At 39.8% G+C, this 20,448-nt stretch overlaps 1 protein-coding gene across 2 annotated transcripts in view; it reads right to left on the bottom strand.

The window, feature by feature from the left end:
* Positions 1 to 222: 222 nt before the first annotated feature.
* XPO1 (exportin 1) overlaps positions 223 to 20,448 on the bottom strand; it is a 50,790-nt gene continuing 30,564 nt past the window's right edge. For both annotated transcript variants that reach the window (XM_042447468.1, XM_042447474.1), the window contains 15 exons: positions 19,796 to 19,954; positions 18,878 to 19,075; positions 18,355 to 18,493; positions 10,077 to 10,258; positions 8,383 to 8,539; positions 7,911 to 8,074; positions 7,217 to 7,351; positions 6,537 to 6,720; positions 5,813 to 5,919; positions 5,521 to 5,715; positions 4,854 to 5,022; positions 3,553 to 3,687; positions 3,284 to 3,443; positions 3,084 to 3,180; positions 223 to 1,267 (listed from right to left, as the gene is read on the bottom strand). In XM_042447468.1, coding sequence (XP_042303402.1) covers positions 1,121 to 1,267; positions 3,084 to 3,180; positions 3,284 to 3,443; positions 3,553 to 3,687; positions 4,854 to 5,022; positions 5,521 to 5,715; positions 5,813 to 5,919; positions 6,537 to 6,720; positions 7,217 to 7,351; positions 7,911 to 8,074; positions 8,383 to 8,539; positions 10,077 to 10,258; positions 18,355 to 18,493; positions 18,878 to 19,075; positions 19,796 to 19,954 — 2,328 coding nt within the window. In that variant the 3' untranslated portion in view covers positions 223 to 1,120. The remainder of the gene's footprint in view (positions 1,268 to 3,083; positions 3,181 to 3,283; positions 3,444 to 3,552; positions 3,688 to 4,853; positions 5,023 to 5,520; positions 5,716 to 5,812; positions 5,920 to 6,536; positions 6,721 to 7,216; positions 7,352 to 7,910; positions 8,075 to 8,382; positions 8,540 to 10,076; positions 10,259 to 18,354; positions 18,494 to 18,877; positions 19,076 to 19,795; positions 19,955 to 20,448) is intronic.

Below are 20,448 nucleotides of genomic sequence, written 5' to 3'. Positions count from 1 at the left end.
GCCATACATGTGTGAAAACTTAGGTTTAAAGAATAGATTTGCTGAGTAACTACTGCAACCTACGTTGCTTGCAGAAGTCTCACAGCCACTGTGGAAACATCTGCCAGATGCAGATCTTGCATGTCCTCACAGCATTTTCTCTCTCTCCTACTCTACTTTTTATATACTCGAATTTTAAGATGAGAGCATTCCAATAAAAGAATAAAGCCAAGAAAAGGAAAATAAATGTAAACCAAGTTTATTTTGCTTTTTAAGTAGTGTTCTTAAAGCACTACAGCATGGTAAACAATGTAAATTAGTAGAAGTCATCTCAAAAGCCAGAGTTCTTCTTTAATGAGCTTGTTAAAAAGATGCAGCCTATTCTAACAGGATAAATATTTTAACCATTTCACTTCGAGTTAATGAAGGCTCACAAATGAGCAACACTCCTCATTGAGGAAAACAAAAAGCTGTTGTCGACAAAGCGACAGCACACACACAAAAACAAAAGAACTGTGTAAAAATAACTAACTGTACTGTGTTCCCATACTCTTTTTTTTCCAAGTTGCTTTACAATGGGATGATATGCACATGATCTTGCTGCAGACTTGCCATATGACTTGCAAATATCGGTTGCCTAGTCTAGCCATTAGCCCAAAAGCTGCTCATATTTGATGATGCAGCACTTGTCCTCCTATCCCTAACCATTTATCTGATGGATTTACGTATTACTCTTTTTCTTCTAGACTGCAGAGCAGCCTAGAGAGAAAGTGATCCCTAATTTTATAAAAATCTCTGTTCTAACTGGGAAAATGTATAATTCTGCAATAGATTTTACAAGTTATATGTTTTGCCTTTTTTATCCTTAGCCACAAAATGGGCATGAAGTGTTCTGTTTTTAAAATGCCTTAATTTTCAACTTCATGCAATTCTAAATAAAGATGACCAAAACAAAAAGCTTAAACAATGGAAGGATATTTCACAGAAAATTTCTTATACAAAAACACATAAGAAAAAAGGGCCACTAGGTGACATCTTAAATTTACAAATTGGCATCATTTTGGTCAAGAAATATCCAAGTCCTGCTTTCTTCCACAACAAAGCAGCTGTACAGAAAGAAAACAGCAAAACTGGTTATTTTTTAATCACACATTTCCTCAGGAATTTCATGTGGATTAAGGATGCCAGGGACAGACATCTGAAGTTTGTGTTTCTCCTCCTGGGCCTGTCGAAGAGCTGTCTCTCTTTCTTCCAGGAATAAGTCAGATGTGTCTTCACCTGCAAATTCCTACAAAAATAAATTCAGAAAAGCCATTACATTCTAAAACATACAGTAAAGCGCCCCAGAGGTTAGAGATCCCTTTAACCCAACCAGTTCTGAATAGTTTTATACAGTATTTAAAAAAAAAAAAAAAAAGCAGACCTGAATTAGCACAGCCCCCTTTTTTCTGCCTTGGTATCCTGAACATAGGTGCTAAACAACTCTACAAGATTTTCTTTCTCTGGTTGGTGTGAGAAGGAATCCACACAGTAAGGGCTACTTATATCATCATACAGACCGAGACAGGGAATCGCATGACCTAAAGCTGTGCTGACAAATTGTCTTCTCTTTTCAGTTTCCTTCCAGTCCTACCCCCTGCCATGCAGGAGTCTTGTTCTCTTCTTATTCTGGTTCAGCCTTTTCTTACCTTCTTTCCTAAAGCTTATACTTTTTCTTTCCTAACTTTGTTTTCTTTCACAGATTCTGTCTTAAACAACAAACATTTCCTTCCTGTTTCTGTTTCCTTGTTGTGTGTCTTCAAATTGTTTCCAACACTAAGCCAAACATATAACGGGGTTTTTCTGGGGCTTTGAGGGTGTGACTCACCCAAGGCCACCCAGTGGGTTTTCATGATCAAACAGGGAATCAAATCCCACTCTCTAGAGTCTGGGTCCTACACTCAAACAACGCTGGCTCTGTTTCCTTATTCTCCCTAACTGGTAGGAAAGGCATTATGTGAGCCATAACTTCAATCCTCAGGTCCTTCGAAATCAAAGATTGAAAGTTCATATACAGTGGTACCTCGGGATACGAAATACCCAGGTTACGAAATTTTCGGGATACGAAAAAATCCCATAGGAAAACATTGTTCCGGGTTACGAATGTTTTTTCGGGTTACGAAAAAACTTTTGGTGCTTTTTTCGGCTTTTTCGCACGGAATCGCGGCTTTTCCCCATTAGCGCCTATGGCAATTCGGCTTACGGAGGCTTTTCGGGTTACGAACGGTGCCACGGAACGAATTAATTTCGTAACCCGAGGCACCACTGTATTCATATATGGCTGTCTTCTCTACTGTCATCTTTTTCATTGTGTCAAAGCTTAGACAGAGTAGGCTTTCAGGCTTGATTTTCTGGTTGAAATGCAGTAATGCTAAAATTATTTGTATGGGTACTATATTCAGCTGAAGAATCAATCCATATTTTCAGGAAAAGGATACAAGTACAATTTCCACAGGACTATACCATGTCAAGTGTATTTGAACAAATAGTGCATGTGCTCCTCCCACATATCATATAGGAAGCCTCCCTATATGATGGAATCAGGAACTAAAACTAGCTCAAAAAGTTTAGAAACTGGTTGTAATATCAAATATGACAACAACAGTAATGAGTGAACAATTTTGTTTTTCAAAATCACACACCTATCTACTGAAAAGTGCAATACTAGTCAATGGCACAATTAGAGACTATTCTCTAGATCTTTTAACAGAGAACTATGGCTGAACTCCTTGTCACTGTCTGTGTAGTACACAACAACACCAGTGTGTCTACATTGGAATCACCAGATCACACCCTTGCATAAGCAGTTGCAGGGCAGTCAATCCAACTGTGCATCCACTGGGTAAGGACTGCAGCTATGGAATGTCCTAGGTAGTACCACTGCTTGCATATGGGTTTATGTCTGCATGACAAGGCTTCTGCAATTCTTAATAGGACATCCCATTACACAACCTCTGAGAAAATGCAGCCACTACAGAAATAACATTTATGCCAGAAAAAAGCCACAAGAGTATCCCAGTCTATGCTAGCCCAATAAGTATTTAAAGAGAAAATTCCAGACATACCTTTATCTGCACCAGGAAGTCCCTAAGGTGTTCCTTGAAAGCAGGAATATCCTGATTTAAACTGAAGAGTCCTGTTACAAACAGTTTAACTTGTGCACTAAGATGGGAGGGGGGAAAAACACACAAAAAAGAGCCTGTTGGTACCAACATAAATTGCACAAAAACAATCTCCTTAAAGTTTAGGAATCAACCACACTTACTCTTGCAGATGAGGAAATGCGGATTTAAGGAGATTAGCAACATACTCCTGAATAAACATTTGGTTGTTCACTGGATTTCCAGGGTTTAGAGGAGTACTTATTTTTCCTTCTTCTACTAAGTTGAACATGTATGCAAGAATTGATGCATGCATCGTCAAACCTGGTTAGCGTGAACAAAAGAGAATAATATATTTAGACTGGGAACAGGCATTTCTAATTTGCTGGCGCAAATGCCCTCCAGTTCCCCCACCTCACTCTACAACTCCTACCAGCAGTGTGAGACGTGTCCGTTACAACAGAGAAAATATGTTGAAGAATGTCACAGAAGTAAGTCTGATAAAAACTCTGGACAGCAGCTTCTTCTTGTGCAACATTTTGTAAAAGTGTATAAAGGATCTGAAGGCCTGGGAAAAAAGTACAAAGAGAAGCTATTCAAAAACCTTACTTAGTGCGAGGAGAACTACACATAGAAAATGCACACAAAAGTCAGATACCTGATATTGAAATCTACAGTTTAATTTTCAAGGAAGCCAAGTCAAGAGATGTGATTACTGGAGTATAAGCTCCCAAGGGTAACCAGGCAAATCAACCCTTCCTACCTCAGTCATCTGACAAAATAATTCCCCATAATTTTTAAGGCAGGCATACAAATAAAATTTAAAATAAATTTAGGTAGACAGAGGTTGAGTGCCCCTCATCTAAAATGCTTGGGACCAGAAATGTTTTGGATTTTGGAATGCATATACATACATAATGAGATAATTTGGAGGTGGGACCCAAGTCTCAAGACAACATTCATTTATGTTTCATATAAACCTCATACACATAGCCTGAAGGTAATTTTATACAATATTTTAAATCATTTTGCATATGAAACAAAGTTTGTGTACACTGAACTATCAGAAAGCAAAGGTGTTGGTTTTTGGAGTATTTCAGATTTCAGAATTCCAGAGACTCAACCTGTATACAGAAAATAGCCTCTGCTCTGCTACAGACATGACCCTCATGTGTCAATCTGTTTTGGCCACAGGGGGATACTTATGTCAAACTATGTTATATATTAAAACATGAAGCATTAGGAAATTAGGATGAAGTGTATTCACCTGCCGTACATTCCGCCTCGCACCCTCAGAACATCTGGGCAGCAACTCCTGAAGGTGCCTGGGGCAAGGTTGGCCGCTACGGCCAGAAGATCCTTCTCCACAGCTGCCCCAGCCCTTTGGAACACGCTGCCCATAGAGCTCCGCTCATCTACCACCCTGGCCCAATTTAGGAAGGGACTTAAAACCTTCCTATTTAATCAGGCATTCCCCGACTAAACATCCTGTGGGCCTCCCTCCTCTCTCGTGGCCGTGAGGTTGGGCTAAGGGGTTTTTTATTGTTTTTATTGTTTTTATGAACTGTATTGTTTTAATCTGTTTTAAATTGTATACTGTTGCACTAAGGTGCATTTTGTAAGCCGCCCTGATCTATTTGGAAGGGCGGGGTATAAATAAAATTTTTTATTATTATTATTATTATTATTATTATTATTATTATTATTATTATTATATTTTATTATTATTATTACCTGTATCTGCAACATTTCTCATTGTGTGCTTGAAAGCCCAAATGATAGAATCCAGTACTAATTTGAACTGTGCAGGTGGAATGGCCAGGAATGCTGGGAAGCAATGAGAGTTTACAGCTTGTAGTAGTAAGAAAAAGTTTGTTCTGTGTTCAGGGTACTCTTCAAAGTCCTAATAGCAAGGAAGTTAGAAAAAAAAATCCACTAATTTTTATGTATGAATGACAGAAAGAGAGCATAGTAAGTTTTTTAAAAATCCAAGAGAAGAATCAAAGCTGCAGTGCTACAGCTGTACCGCAATAGCCATATACTTCTGTTTAAGAGTTTTCAGCCCTTTTTAAAAATAGCATCAACCAAATACAAATCATAATTTGGTATACAACATACAATACACTAACACTCTACAATCCTGGACAGCTGAAGGGCAAAGGAAAGGACATAAAAGCTCCTGTAGGATTGAGGAGTGGATAGGAAGTCCGGGAAAGATTTAAGGACTGGAGTCAAAGACAGAATGATGAGAACTGCAAATAATGTTAGAGTAGACATCAAGCCACACTGTCAAAGAAAATGGCAAAGAGAAAGATTGAGGGAGGAAAAAAAATGACTTGGGGTTGTATTTTGCTTCTGGAGAATGTGAGAGTGGATATCAGGTACTAGCAGGTTATATTACCTTATTGATCATATTCAATGTGCATTCAAAGACAGCATCAAATATCTGAGGTATTTCAGCAGTAATATGTCCCCCCAACTTGTTTACTATAATGGCCATTGTACTAAGTACTTCAGGCTCCCTGGCAGCTGGAACATTCCTCTGGTAATCAATAAGAACTGCATCCAGCAAAGGGGGAACAAAATTTTCAGCTACCTGGAAAAAGAAACACAGCCACGTTTTAATAAAAGATATGCTAAAAAACTAGGTTTGTTAATTCATTGAGGCTGCTGCACTACAAGAGTTCACTTACCATCTGTGGATCATTGGATCTGCTCACCCAGCCAGAAATTAGTTTTAATGTTTCCCTTTTTACTGTTCTCATACTTCTAATCAGAGGCTGTTTTGTAACCATTTCACCTGGAAAAGTTTGATGTCAGTTATAATCTAGGAAGGCAAACTTTGTAAAATGGCATTTAAAATATTTGAATGCTCTAAGTGTCCACAGTGGTTACGAAAAACAATTTCTATCTCCAAAATCTAATCGTAAGGAAGTCACAATGACTTTGTTACAGTAGGCCATCAGGCTGATCTCCCTGGGCATAGATTTCCAGGTGAAGCCACGGAGTGCCTCTTTCTTGGTCCCAACCAAATATGCTGGTAGCAAAAGAGCTTCCTTTAATAATCTTTGTAATAGGAAACTGTAATGAATGAATGAATGTACTCCTATTGATAATTCTGGAGAAACTGAATTTAATTATACAGATTATTAAAGAATTTAAGTGCAGTATCTGTTTTGAGAATTATAAAACATCTTTCAACTTTAATCCCATAACTGCAGGGAAGGACTGGGTTTCAGAAATATGCATCTCCTCTCCTACACAAATTCCTCCCCCCAACCTGTGAAGGCTTTTGTCAGCACTGACCTTAACCATAGTTAACCCACCCTTAAACCCAGATCATCAGTCTTCTCTTCAAATCATGATTAATGACAGTTAGTGTCAACCACAATTATCAATCAAGACAGTAGTTCTTACCATTGGCTTGAATGGCTGCAGAAATATTTTCACTTAGGCACTTGTAGACGTTCAGCATATCCAAATAGATTCTTCCAAGCTGAATTACAAATGGATGCCCAACAGCTTTACATGCTCTCACATTTGTTTTTAAGATGCTTCCCAATTGCTTAACTGTTTCAGAGTCCTTTAGAATATCAACGTTCTGTTGAATACAAGTGAAAAGTTTACACATTTCTAAGCAAGTAAGGCAAATCTTTTGGTAATACTGCATAAACGTTAACATGGTGATTATTTCTTCACTACAGAACCGTTTTATAGCAAATGTTAACTCCCAAGGATGCTGTTCAACTCCAGGGAGAAAAATGGTCTGAGGGAAAAATATATGCCTTCTTTAACTAGCAAATTAAAGAGAAGTAATGAGCTAAAATTAAAAGAGGGTAAAATAAAGGTGGGATTCAGATCTTCCTAAGGAAATGTGTTCTTTCAGGCAGAAACAAACCAAGCAGAAAGATGAGTTCAGCTTGTACATGACTGTGAACATCTCCTGAAGTGGATGACTAATATCTTTCAGTATTTGAGCTACCTAGATATTTCTGCTCTGTGGACAATGCATGTCAAATGAAAGACTATAAATAAATCAAACAACATTTGCTGCTTTGGCTATATTTCCAAAAATGATGTAGTGTTTATTGCCTTACTTTTGTGGCCTGTTGAATTATGCTGTCCCATACTTGATTAGGCAGTAACATATACTTCTCTATCAAATGTTCTTGTACTGTCTGATCAGTCTGTGCGCCAATCATGTATCCAACTGCTTCATAGAAAGTGTGCACCTATAATTGAAGAAAAACATGCCAATATAAATAGCTAGTTATTTTAAGAATGTTTATTAAATACATTAGGCTAGAAGTGCAATTCAAAATTCCTTTTGTTCTTATAAATGCTTTTCTTCTAGTTTATGATTAACTCTTTCACATTTAAACATGAATGCAAGTCAATGCAAAGGTGGTCTTGTTCAGCATGCATTAATTAATGCAAAATCCTTATTACTGTAATGCTTTTGATGATGAAGCCATGGTGTCTACACAATCACATATAAATGAAGAGGAAGCATAAACCTATCACAAGCACCTCCCAAGGTGGTAAATTCTTCCTTCAAAGCACATTTACATAGACTACATTACAATATAACAAATGTACCAGTTATGTAGCTGGCTGGTTATGAAGACGATAGCAATATTTTGTGCAGAAGGGACTGGAAAGCAAACAAAACTTGCAGCATGCCTCTGCTTTGTACTATGAATAAATATCATACTTTCAAAAGATACTAGTAGAAAGCCAAAGCTGTCCTTCTGTGAATGAAAGGACTTCATAAAATTTAGGGTAACATACCTGTTGTGGCTGAAGATCACAAATTATCGTATTAATATTGTTCAGGATCTCATCAATGAATGGCATGACTTCTCCCACTTGGACTTGAACAAAATGCCTGCGGCATTTCTGAGCTATTTTTATAAAAGTATCACAAGCCATATCCTGGACACCATCGTGGGTTTCTAAAGAGAGGGTAGGAACAAAATTGTAGATACAAGAACTTCGCTGTCAATTCTCAGTTTTGGGAATATCAAGTTTTTAGAAAGCTTTCCCCTTCATCTTAACTGCAGGTAAAACAAGTTTTTTTTCTTTCTCCTTTTTCACATTTAAGTGATACACTAATAGGGTCTTATCAACTTCTGATAATATACAGAAACTTACGTTTCCTAAAGTTATTTATGGTAAGATATTTATGTATCAAACTATTTGAAGATTTCAATGATAAGGCATGCTTATTTACTAAAAACTAAATGAAATTTCAATGCAGTACCATGCATAAATTCAAAAAGCTTGTTGACGACAGTCTTCAGAAATTTCCAGTGGGCTCTCAAAAACCTTGGATATTGCCCCACTATATACATTATATTGGATGCAATAATAGCTTTATTATCTTTCCCTCGCTTTTGCTCGCAGAGTCCTAGAAGGTCCTATAAAAGAGGGGAAAAATACATTTGAATTCTGCAGTTGAGACGTTCTATATGTAGTTATGATAAGTAGTATTAGCAGTCCTTCACAGACACATGCTCCCTTAGTTTTCAGAAATTCTGATTTATTAATTGATGCTAAAGAAGGCACACAGGATTCAAATACTCTTTCAAACGTATGTAAGTTAGTGGGCACTTCTTTGTGGCAATGAATTTTCCAATTGAGCACAGCATGAAGGCAAACTTCTTGTTTGTTCTGTATTTTTTTATTACTATACTGCCAATAACAAAATCAAAAGAAGTCCCTCATTCAAGTTGCTGACTATTTGGAGTCTCTATCCTAATGGCAGCACTAGATTGTTTGCATTTGAAAGAGTTCTAAATTCTCTCTCGACCACATTCAGAAAGTTTTACAGAGCTTCCATCACATTGCCATTCTTCTTCTTTTCAACAAACAGCTGTTATTACCTTTGAGGCTGTTCCTATTTCTCAAGCTGATGGAAATCACAGTGCAGCCTTAGACATCAAGCATGGGATCGAAGACTGTTGGGAAGTTATAGCCCTATCCTCCTTAGAAAATCATGGCAAGGGGGAGACCAGACTGGCTCTTTCCTCAGCTTAAGAAAGAGGAGTTGCAGCAAGCTTTGCTTCTCCTTCTTACAGAATGCTATTCTTCAATTGCTCTGGGACAACAGAGCTGGAAAAAAAAAATCACTGTCTGGCACCATCTATGGGCTGTATGGAAGTTATGCTTTTTGGATTACAAAATACTATAAAGCCACCAGGGATACAAGTCTTCAAAATAAATTACTGTTGCCCCTCTGTTTTCACAGACTTGGGATTAGTGTCCTTCACTTATGTGTGAGCAGCAAATGGAATGGGACGAAATGGGGTGTGTGCCCATGGGTACCCGTGCCATTCAAGCCATCTGCCGGCCTGAGAGGGAGTTGGCCAGGCAAGTCCAGCTCCATCAGGACTAGCCTGGAAGAAGGAAGAGCCCTCCCTCCAATCCATCTGCCTTGGTCCAGGCCTTAGAGGGAGAGAAGAACCACTGGACCTCATCCCCTATCCCTCCATCATTCCCTTCTCCTTTTGTTTCGTGTCTTTTAGATTGTAAGCTTGAGGGCAGGGAACTGTCTGATTAAAAATAATATTGTAAGCCGCCCTGAGAGCCATTAGGGCTGAAGGGCGGGGTATAAATACCTAAATAAATAAAAAATAAAGAATATTGGTGGTTTTTGATTTTGTGCAGGGGGGTCTGGAATGGATCATCCATGAAAACAGAGCAATGACTGTATTCCAATAATCTCTGTTTAAATATGCTGACTCAGAGTTCATTGGAGACACAGCAAAGAGGCAGACAGTAGTTGTGTATTACCTGTATGAAATCCCCATCCTTTCCAAAGCCTGGTCACAGATAAGCTTGTTACCCTCTGGCAATGATGTTCACTTATAAAAAAAAATCCCCCACTATGTTGCTGCTGGAACAGCTGACTGCTATTCCCAAAGAAGTTACTAACTTTTATTTATTGTGACATACCTTTATTACTGTAACAAGAAACCTCTTCTCGTCTTCTTCATGCATTGCTCCACTGATTGAGCCTATAGCCCAACAAAGAGTGTTTAGATTTTTCCAGGACCATTCAGTACCATTTACTTGATTGTGAAGCTTCTCCGTCATTATCCGTTCAGTATCTGCGTAATCCAGATGGGTAAGGTAAACTGGAAGAAACAATTAATTTGAACAAATAACATCATAAATCAATCGTATTATCATAAATCATAACTGAGAAGAGTTTTTCTGAAGTCCATGTCTGATTCAATTTTATTTTACTCCATATATATACCATACAAAGATAACAAGGAATACCATCACCCTTTCTAGAATCATCCCATGCTACATTCTGAAGCAATAAAAATGTATCATACAGTAAGAATGGCGAGTTGTAGAATAACAAGTGGTCTGTCTCACAGAGATGCATTAGCCTGTGAGCTTTTAAACCACTTTTTAAAATTTTGTTTAGCAATACAGTAGTGTTTCTTTAGGCTTCTCATTTTTGAGATGATGGGATTTATCCATATCATAGTTCAAGACATTGTTGGAGACTCCTTCAATTGTTATTTCTTCCATAGATTAATGCATGTTTATCTGTGTTTGCTGCATAAAAAGTGCCCACACAATTCACTATTTTGCCATTAATTATAATCAATTTACAGAGTCAACTATAGTGCTAACTAAAATATATTAACAGAGATGGAAATTCAACACGGAGAAATGTAAGGTACTGCACTGGATGGGAGACATCTGGCTGAATGAAACTACGTGTGAAAGGGATCTACGAGTCCAAGTAGACCATAAGTTGAACATGAGTCAACAGTGCGATGTGGCAGCTAACAAGGCCAATGTGATTCTAGGCTCCATCAATAGAAGTATAGTATCTAGATCAAGGGAAGTAATAGTCCCACTCTGTTCTGCTTTGGTCAGGCCCCACCTGGAATATTGTGTCCAGTTCTGGGCACCACAATTCAAAAAGGACATTGAGAAACTGGAGTGTGTCCAAAGGAGGGTGACTAAAATAGTGAAGGGTCTGGAAACCATGCCCTATGAGGAAAGACTTAGGGAGCTGGGGATGTTTAGCCTGGAGAAGAGAAGGTTAAGAGGTGATAGTTGTTCAAAATGCTGCAGCTAGTTCAAAATGTTGCAGCCAGATTGGTTGCCGGAACTTCTAGATCAGATCATATAACTCCGGTATTAAGATCTCTTCACTGGCTGCCTATTAGCTTCCGGGCTCAATACAAAGTGTTGGTCATTACCTTTAAAGCCCTACATGGCTTGGGTCCGTGTTACTTGAAGGAACGCCTCTCCCCATACAATCCGCCCCGCACTCTCAGAACTACAGGCAAATGCTTACTTGAACATCCTAAGACGAGACTGGCATCAACTCGTCAAAAAGCATTTTCATCTGTAGCTCCCACATACTGGAACAAGCTCTCGGAGGAGATAAGGCTGAGCTCTTCTTTAGATGCCTTTAAGAAAGCCTTAAAGACCCATCTTTTCTGGTCTGCATATCCTTCTGACCCCTTGTAGAAATTATTCCCTGTTGAAGATGCTTTTATGACTGACAGATGTTATTAATGTTCATATATGTGATTTTAAGGAAGTTTGTTTAATTACATATGTGTTTGTGGTCTATTTATTTTGTAATTAACATAATGTGTAATTTTATTCGATGTATGTATATTTGATACTTGTGTGAACCGGTTTGATCGCTGCGGAAAAGCAGTATATAGTTTTTATTTATTATTATTATATATGCATATATGTGTGTGTTTGATTATTATTATTATTATTATTATTATTATTATTATTATTATTATTGCCCTGTTTAAATATTTGAAGGGATGTCATGTTGAGAAGGGAGTGAGCTTGTTTCCTGCTGCTCCAGAGATTAGAACATGGAACAATGGATGCAAGCTGCAGGAAAAGAGATTCCACCTCAACATTAGGAGGACCTTCCTGACAGTAAGGGCTGTTTGACAGTGGAACAAACTCCCTCAGAGTGTAGTGGAGTCTCCTTCTTTGGAGGTCTTTAAGCAGAGGCTGGATGGCCATCTGTTGGGGATGCTTTGATTTAATTTCCTGCATGGCAGGGGGTTGGACTGGATGGCCCTTGTGGTCTCTTCCAACTCTATGATTCTATGGGAAATAAAACAATGGCCAACAGACTGGAAACGATCAATATACATCCCCATCCACAAAAATGGAGACACAAAAGATTGCAGCAACTGCAGAACCACAGCATTAATATCCCATGCAAGCAAAATTATGCTCAAAATTCTACGACATAGACTCCAACCATACATGGAGAGAGAAATCCCAGAGGTCCAAGTGGGGTTTAGGAAAGGAAGAGGCACTAGGTACCACATTGAAAACGTAAGATGGATAATAGAGCGAACCAGGGAATTCCAAAAGAAAATCAGCATGCGCTTTATAGACTACACTGTCGATGCCTGTAACGTGAGTGGCAAACGGATGAATTCCTCTGTTGATACACCAAGTCCAAAACTGAATAGTGATGTCTAGGAGGATACTGAAATAAGTTCCTCCTTGTTTGTTTATATACCAAACTATGGTAGTGTTGTCTGATGTTACTTGGATTACCTTCACCTTCAGTAACTTCTGAAATGCTCTGAAGGCTTTGAATACTGCCAACAGTTCTAAAGCTTTGTAGGATTACAAAATACTGTAAAGCCACCAGGGATACAAGTCTTCAAAATAAATTACTGTCGCCCCTCTATTTTCACGGACTTGGGATCCGTGTCCTTTGCTTATGCGCGAACAGCAAATGGAACGGGACAAAATGGGGTGCGTGCCCATGGGACTGATGTGATGAGTCATCTCATGTCTGGACCACTGACTTCAGAATGTCATCTGTCCACAATGTGCTCCCCTCCCCATCCTGTCATCAATGCATCGGTGGTGACGACTTACAAAGGTTGTGATGGGTTAAATGGCATACCTGACTGAAAATTCCAAAAACAGGTCCACTATAACCAAGTGTGTTAGCCAGGGAGGTAAGACAAAACGAATGGACTGACAATCTCTCAGCAGATTGAGGTACCAGAGGGATCAATGTTGCACAGGCTGGAATTTGACACATGACAGGTAAGTGACAGCTGTCGTTGCAGCCATGAGGTCAGGAAGTTTGATTTTGACTGTAATATGACAGAATGAACCTTGCATCAAAAGACCTTGTTGAGTGGAAGAAATGCTCTGGCTGTTATGGAGTCCAACACTGCCAAAAGATGTTCATCCTTTTTGTTGGTGCTAAAATGGACTTTTTGGGGTTGATGTTGAGACTCAGATTGGAGAGAGAGAGTTTGGCAAATGTCTGTATAGCGTTCTTGTTTGCAGAAGGCCACCAAGAGCCAGTTGTTCAGGTGAAGGTAAATTTGCATCCCCCCCTAAGTCCTAGATCATGGCTGCCATGCACTTGTGAAGACTCTCAGAAACATAGAGATTCCAAACAGGAGGATTTTGTACTGAAACAGATCCAATATGGGCCACAGGCTCCCATCTTTCTTTGATACTGAGAAAATATTGAGAAAAATAGCCACTCTTGACTAGTCAGATTGGTATCTTTTCTATAGCACACTTTTCTGTGGTGCTGTTCCACCAGGTGAAATAATAGCAAAACAGTTCTGGGCCTTGTGATGGAAATGGCCCTAAAAGTTAGGTTGTGGTGGTGCCCAGAAAACCAAATCAAAAGCATGATTTGGAGGATCCAACAGGTTTTTGAAGTAGATGAAAGGTGCTGCTTCCCGAAGGAACATCATGTTGAAGAATCTTAGAATCGTAGAGTCAGAAGAGACTACAAGGGCCATCCAGTCCAACTTGCGTGACCTAGGAGACTTACACCTGAAGGGTGACGAAGCTGGTGCTTCCAAGAAGTGTGGAATCGTCACTGATGTTAATGTTGCTGCTCATCAAACCCTATCTTCCACACTGTCATCCTGGCCCTGGAGAGGTGTTTTACGGAATCATCAGTTTTTTAATGGAAGAGACCTTCTCTATCAAATGGCAGCTCTTCAGTTCTGTGCCAGACATCTTTGGTTAAGATGGAATGGAGCCAGGCATATCTGTGCAGTTCAGCCACCCCAGACATGATGTTAGCCTCCCAATCAGCCAAATGTCAGGACAGTTGGATCTGTTGTGCTGCCAAAGATAGTGCTTCCATTGTTCATCAGGTAAATAGGGGAAGAAAGACGTCAACCAAATATGTCCAGGTGTCCACCTTCTGATCAGGAGGGGCAGAGTGGGACTTCTTTTCACATTTTGTTTGTGACACCTCAACAACAATTGGCTGATTGTAAAGGAGAAGGATGTATAAACACACAGTCAGCCTCATCTGTCAGAGATGCTTCAATTATGTATTCTTGTATGGCGGGGTGTTTGCCTTGATAGCCTTTGATGTCTCTTCCAACTCTATGATTCTATGTTCCTCCTTAGCTTGTAGAGATGTTCCAAGAATATTGAAGCAGGGGGTAAGGCTTCAGCCCCCCCCCCCCCAGTCGCCTGAGGGACAGCAACCCGGCCCCCGGCTCAAAAAGGTTGCCTACCCCTGCTATAAAGATTTGATTCAGCATTATTATTTTCAACTGTGGCAAAGGCCTACTTAGTCACCTTGTGATGAATAACTACGTTAGCAGATGGTCCAAGTACATAGTTCAAAAAGTTGCCATAACTGATCTTACATCATCTCTGCTTAACATGGATTATGATACAGCTTTAAAATTGGTTAATCAAAGACTCTGGGATATTGCTTTTTGCAATCATAAGGATCATTCCCTCTCTTCATGCTCACCTAGTGCTTTGAATATCTATTATATGGGATCTTTTCTTCAGGCAGACTATATAAAGAACTTGACTGTTCCTAATTACCCCGTATTATTTATTAAGACCTGGTAATGCTTTCCCTTCAGAATTGCTTTATGGTAGGTATGCTGGGCTACCCCAATCTTTCTATAAATCTTTGACTAGATTTTCTCTCAGCTTTTCCAGATGTTTTAGGAAAAGCCAGTCAATTGATAGTTGTGGTCCATTCTTTACTCCTATTTGTTTTGTTGGGGTCATGTGCCCTAGCCAGATCAAATCGTTTGTTTCCTTCTCCTTCACCTGTTTTAGGCTATTTTGTACCCAGGTAAAAGTCTATTATGATTTGCTCTGCTGTCTGCTTAACTCCATTCATTTAGGTTTCCAGTCCTAGAATATTTATTGTTGAAATAAATCTCCTACATATAAAATATCTCCAGGTTTTGCAGGAGCTAAGCTTTCAGACATATGCCAATGTTAGCTGCCTAGCCATGTTTCCCCTACATGCAGTGGAAAGGAGAAGCCAGGCATAGTCAGACATGCATTCTAGATTTTAGGAGAGCGGATTTCACGAAACTTAGAGAAGTATTAAGGGTGATTCCGTGGTCAGAAATACTAAAAGGGAAGGGAGTTCTGTACGGATGGGAGTTTCTCAAAAGGGAGATACTGAAGGCACAATTTCAAACAGTTCTAGTGAGAAAGAAAAATGGAAGGTGTATCAAGAAAGCAGGATGGATGACTAAGGAACTTTCAACCGAGCTAAGTTTGAAACGGAACATGTATAAGAAATGGAAAAAGGGGGAAATTACAAAAATGGTATTCAAAGAAATAGCAGGCATTTGTAGGAGTAAAGTCAGAAAAGCTAAAGCGCAGAATGAACTCAGGCTTGCTAGAGGTTAAAAAGAATAAAAAGGGCTTTTTTGGATAAGTCTGCAGCAAAAGGAAGAAGAAGGACCACTGCATGGAGAAGATGGCAAAATGCTAAGAGAAGACAGAGAAAAGGCAGAATTACTTAACACCTTCTTTGCCTCAGTGTTCTCAGAAAAGGAAAAGTGTGCTCAACCTGAGGATAATGGAGCAGAGGACAGAATAGGGGAGATTCAGCACAGAATAAGTAAAGAGATAGTACAGGAATATCTTATTAATCTTAATTAATTTAAATCTCCAGGACCAGATGAACTACATCCAAAGGTATTAAAAGAACTGGCAAAAGTAATATTAGAGCCATTGGCAATAATCTTTGAGAACTCCTGGAGAACAGGAGAAGTCCCAGCAGACTGGAGGAGGGCAAACATCCCCATCTTCAAAAATGGGAAAAAAGAGGATCCCAACAATGATCGTCCAGTTAGTCTGACATCAATACCAGGAAAGATTCTGGAGCAGATAATTAAACAGAGTCTGTAAACATCTAGAAAGCAATGCCATAATCACAAAAACGTCAACATGGGTTTCAGAGAAAGAAGTCATGCCAGACAAATCTGATCTCTTTCTTTGATAAAATTCCCAGCTTGGTAGATGAAGAGAATGCTGTGGATGTAGTATATCTTGATTTCAGTAAGGCCTTTGACAAGGTTTGCCATGACATTCTTGCAAACAAGCTTATAACATGTGGATTATACAAGGTAACTATTACATGGATTTGTAATTGGTCAACTGGCTGAACCCAAAGGGTGCTCAACAATGGCTCCTTTTCATCCTGGTGAGAAGTGACCAGTGACTTGGATGACAGAATTGGGGGCATACTCATCAAATTGGAAGATGACACCAAATTAGGAGGAATAGCTAATACCCCAGAGGACAGGATCAAATTTCAAAATGACCTGAATAGACTACAAAGCTGGGCCAAAGCTAAAGCTAACAAAATGAAATTCAACACGGAGAAACGTAAGGTACTTAGGGCAGAAAAATGAAATGCAGATATACCCTATTGTCCAGTGTATAAGGCGACTTCTCATACACCAGTTTCTGACTCCAGAGACAGGTGAATGGTGTAGCCACCTCTCTGTCTCTGGGGTCGTTGCAGTTCCTTTACCAGAAGGCACCGCGGCCAGGCTCTCTGTCGCCACCATTGCTGCTGCAAAAGGCGGCGGAGAAGCGGCTCCAGAGCCGATCAGGCCAAGGGAAACAAGGAAAGAGCCATCCCCTTCTTCCTCGCCCTCGGGATACTCTGTTAGAAGTCCGCTGCGGAAGCTGCTGGAGAAGCGAAGTATCCTGGGAGGCGGTGGCAGCGATGAGGGCAAGGAAGAAGGGTACGGCTCTTTCCTTGTTTCCCTTGGCCTGATTGGTTCTGGAGCCGCTTCCCCGCTGCCTTTTGCAGCAGCAATGATGGCAACAGAGAGCCCGGCCACAGTACCAGGCCTCCACAGAGGCCCCCCTCCAAGCCAGCGTGAGACCACATTACTTCGGCCCATAGGAGGCCAGGGATGCTGCCAGCCTGCAACTTGGGGGTTGTCTTATATCCCCAGTTGCCTTATACGCCAGAAAATACGGTAGGATGGGTGACATCTGGCTGAATGAGACTATGTGTGAAAGGGATCTGGGAGTTCAAGCAGACCACAGATTGAACATGAGTCAACAGTGTGATGCGGCAGCTAAAAAGGCCAATGCTATTTTAGGCTGCATCAATAAAAGTATAGTGTCTAGATCAAGAGAAGTAATAATGCCACTATATTCTGCTTTGGTCAGGCCCCACCTGGAATATTGGGCACCACAATTTAAAAAGGATGTTGAGAAACTGGAGTGTGTCCAAAGGAGGGCGATTAAAATGGTGAAGGGTCTGGAAACCATGCCCTATGAGGAACAACTTAGGGAGCTGGGGATGTTTAGCCTGGAGAAAAAAAGGTTAAGAGGTGATATGATAGCCCTGTTTAAATATTTGAAGGGATTTCATACTGAGGAGGGAGCAAGCTTGTTTTCTGCTGCTCCAGAGACTAGAACACGGAACAATGGATGCAAGCTGCAGGAAAAGATTCTACCTCAACATTAGGAGGAACTTCCTGACAGTAAAAGCTGTTTGACAGTGGAACACACTACCTCGGAGTGTAGTGGAATCTCCCTCCTTGGGGGTTTTTAAACAAAGGCTGGGTGGCCATCTGTCAGGGATGCTTTGAATGAGAGTTCCTGCATGGCAGGGGGTTGGACTGGATGGCCCTTGTGGTCTCTACAATTCTATGATTTTCTGCACAGGTGCATGAAGAAATCTGAGGATTTCTAGGTCCCTGTTTGGTTTGGTATGGTACAGGCATTTATATTTCACTTTTTTCAAGATGAGATTGGCCAATGAAACAGGCACATTCATAACCCCTAGTGAAGACTGCAAACAGAACCTGCAACTGAAACTTCAGCTCTAAAAGCATGGTAGAGCCATAGGTTGCTTTTGCCTTAGGTTCCCCCCCACCCATCCAAGAATGGAGGGTGGCTATTATGCAAATACAAAGTAACTTACCTAGTGTTTCTCTCATGTTCTTGTACAAATTGATAGAGTCTGTATCTTTCATGAATTCTCGGACAACTTCTCCCTGGTCATTTTCCACAACAAGCACTTCCTCTGGTTTTGCCATGCGGCTAACCATCAACAATCGGACCTATTTTTAAGCAAAATACACCACACTCAAGCAGGAACACACAAAAGGATTTTCAAGCAGAGTATTTCTGAATGTCTTTGTATCACTGCTTAGTAATAGGACTGGGTGTCCTTGCCATGAAACATATAGATAAATATAGCATGAGACTACAGTGGGGCCTCGCTATCAAGTGAATTTATAGAGTATTAATGCTAGTTTTATCATGCAAGCAATAAAAATGTATCTGAGATTCTTTCACAATGCTAGTGATCAAATTCATAAGAGAACTGGGCCAAAAATTACTGGTTGAACAAATACACTTATATAGAATATTGAAATTCATTTTAACAAATTTGAAAATCACAATTATGGGCAGGATGAGAAGTACAAAAGGTCTTCCTTTACCTTAGACAGAACAGGCAGATAAAGTTGTCTCCTGGGTGGAACATCAAAATGCTGAGTTCCTGAAAGTAATGGAGATGCAGATGTCGAAAATGGACTCTCTCTGTATAATTCAGCAGCAAGATGATTCCAGTACTCCAGACAAATCTTAAAGATTTCAGTTTCTTCAACTTCAGACACCAACAGCATATAATGAAGAGCCTACAGTAAATTTATACAGGAGCTTAATCACTGAAATAAATTTGAAAGGGCTGAGAACCAATAGATAATGATGTGCTTAAAGCACATCTAAAACTGGTAGTTTTACTCGATCTGATCAGTTTTTGGTGGAGCCAATTCATGATTGGGTGACAATCTTCTCTGGATAAGAATAGCAAGTTCAATATCCCTAGAACTAAGAAAACAATAAACACACTGCTGTATTATCATTTTGTCAACAGCAATCAGTGCTAGAAAAAGAGCAGAACATGTACAGGGCAAGTATGACTGACTAGTTGGGGCATGTTACTATTTCACAGAGTAGAGGGCTACATGTCTAGCTGGCTACTCAACTGTCTTGGTGTATCATCTTTGCAGCGTTGCCTGTGTAATGTCTTATTTGCAATGCACAAAAGGAACAATGATTAAGTCTGGGCCAGTCATCCAGTTGACAAAAGAATTATTATTTGAGACACAGATTTATCAGGTCTATTACATGAAATAGTCAATTCTCAGAGTTCACAACTTACTTTTCTGTAAAATCTATGAGTCAGGGAATAATGATATAAAAATGCATACAAATACTAAAGTAAGATGGGGCTAGCTCACACATTCAATATCGACGGGATAGTACAGTTTCAATATTTGTGGCATCAGAGGGATTTTTCAGATTTGTCCTAAAAATGCAGCAGCTGAAACAAAACCCACCCATTATGAACTTACTTCCATTAATGTCTCTCTCAGATTTAAACGTTTCTCTATAAGCTGGCCATGTTCTTTTAGGAAGGTACAGAGAAACAAGCTGAGATTCTGAATGAAGTTCTGCTCATCATCTTTTCCATTGGAGTATGCAAGTCGAATGTTGGTGTTCAATGGAAGCATCTAAGAACAAAAGGGCCTCAAATCATCATCTAGATTAGAACATGAATCCTCAATAATACCAGCAGTATCTTCTCCAGTTTTTGAGTATTTGCCATTATGACCATTGACCACAAAAAAATAAAACTGTTTTATGGTATTAATCTATCCACAGAGCTACAGTAAAATTTTTAGCCACATTTGCTTTCCAGTATCTTTTTCTCAGAGTTTTATTGAAATTAAGAACTGGGTAAGGGTGAACAGACTGAGGCTTAATCCAGATAAAACAGAAGTGCTGTTGGTCAAAAGGAAAACAAACCTGAGATTGGGATTGCAATTTATTCTGGCTGGAATTGCTATCCCTCTGAAAGATCAGGGTTGTAGTTTGGGGGGGGCTCTTGGACCCAGCACTACTCTTGGAAAGCCAGGTTGCTGCAGTGTTCAGGAATAACTTCAGCCAGCTTCCGCTGGTGTACCATCAGTGCTCTTTCTTGAGGAGGCAGATCTGGCCACAGTAG

Source organism: Sceloporus undulatus, chromosome 1, assembly GCF_019175285.1.
Source record: "Sceloporus undulatus isolate JIND9_A2432 ecotype Alabama chromosome 1, SceUnd_v1.1, whole genome shotgun sequence".
NCBI lineage: Eukaryota > Metazoa > Chordata > Lepidosauria > Squamata > Phrynosomatidae > Sceloporus > Sceloporus undulatus.
Note: the sequence above shows the minus strand (reverse complement) of the source record. Positions and strands in the feature narration are given on the sequence as shown.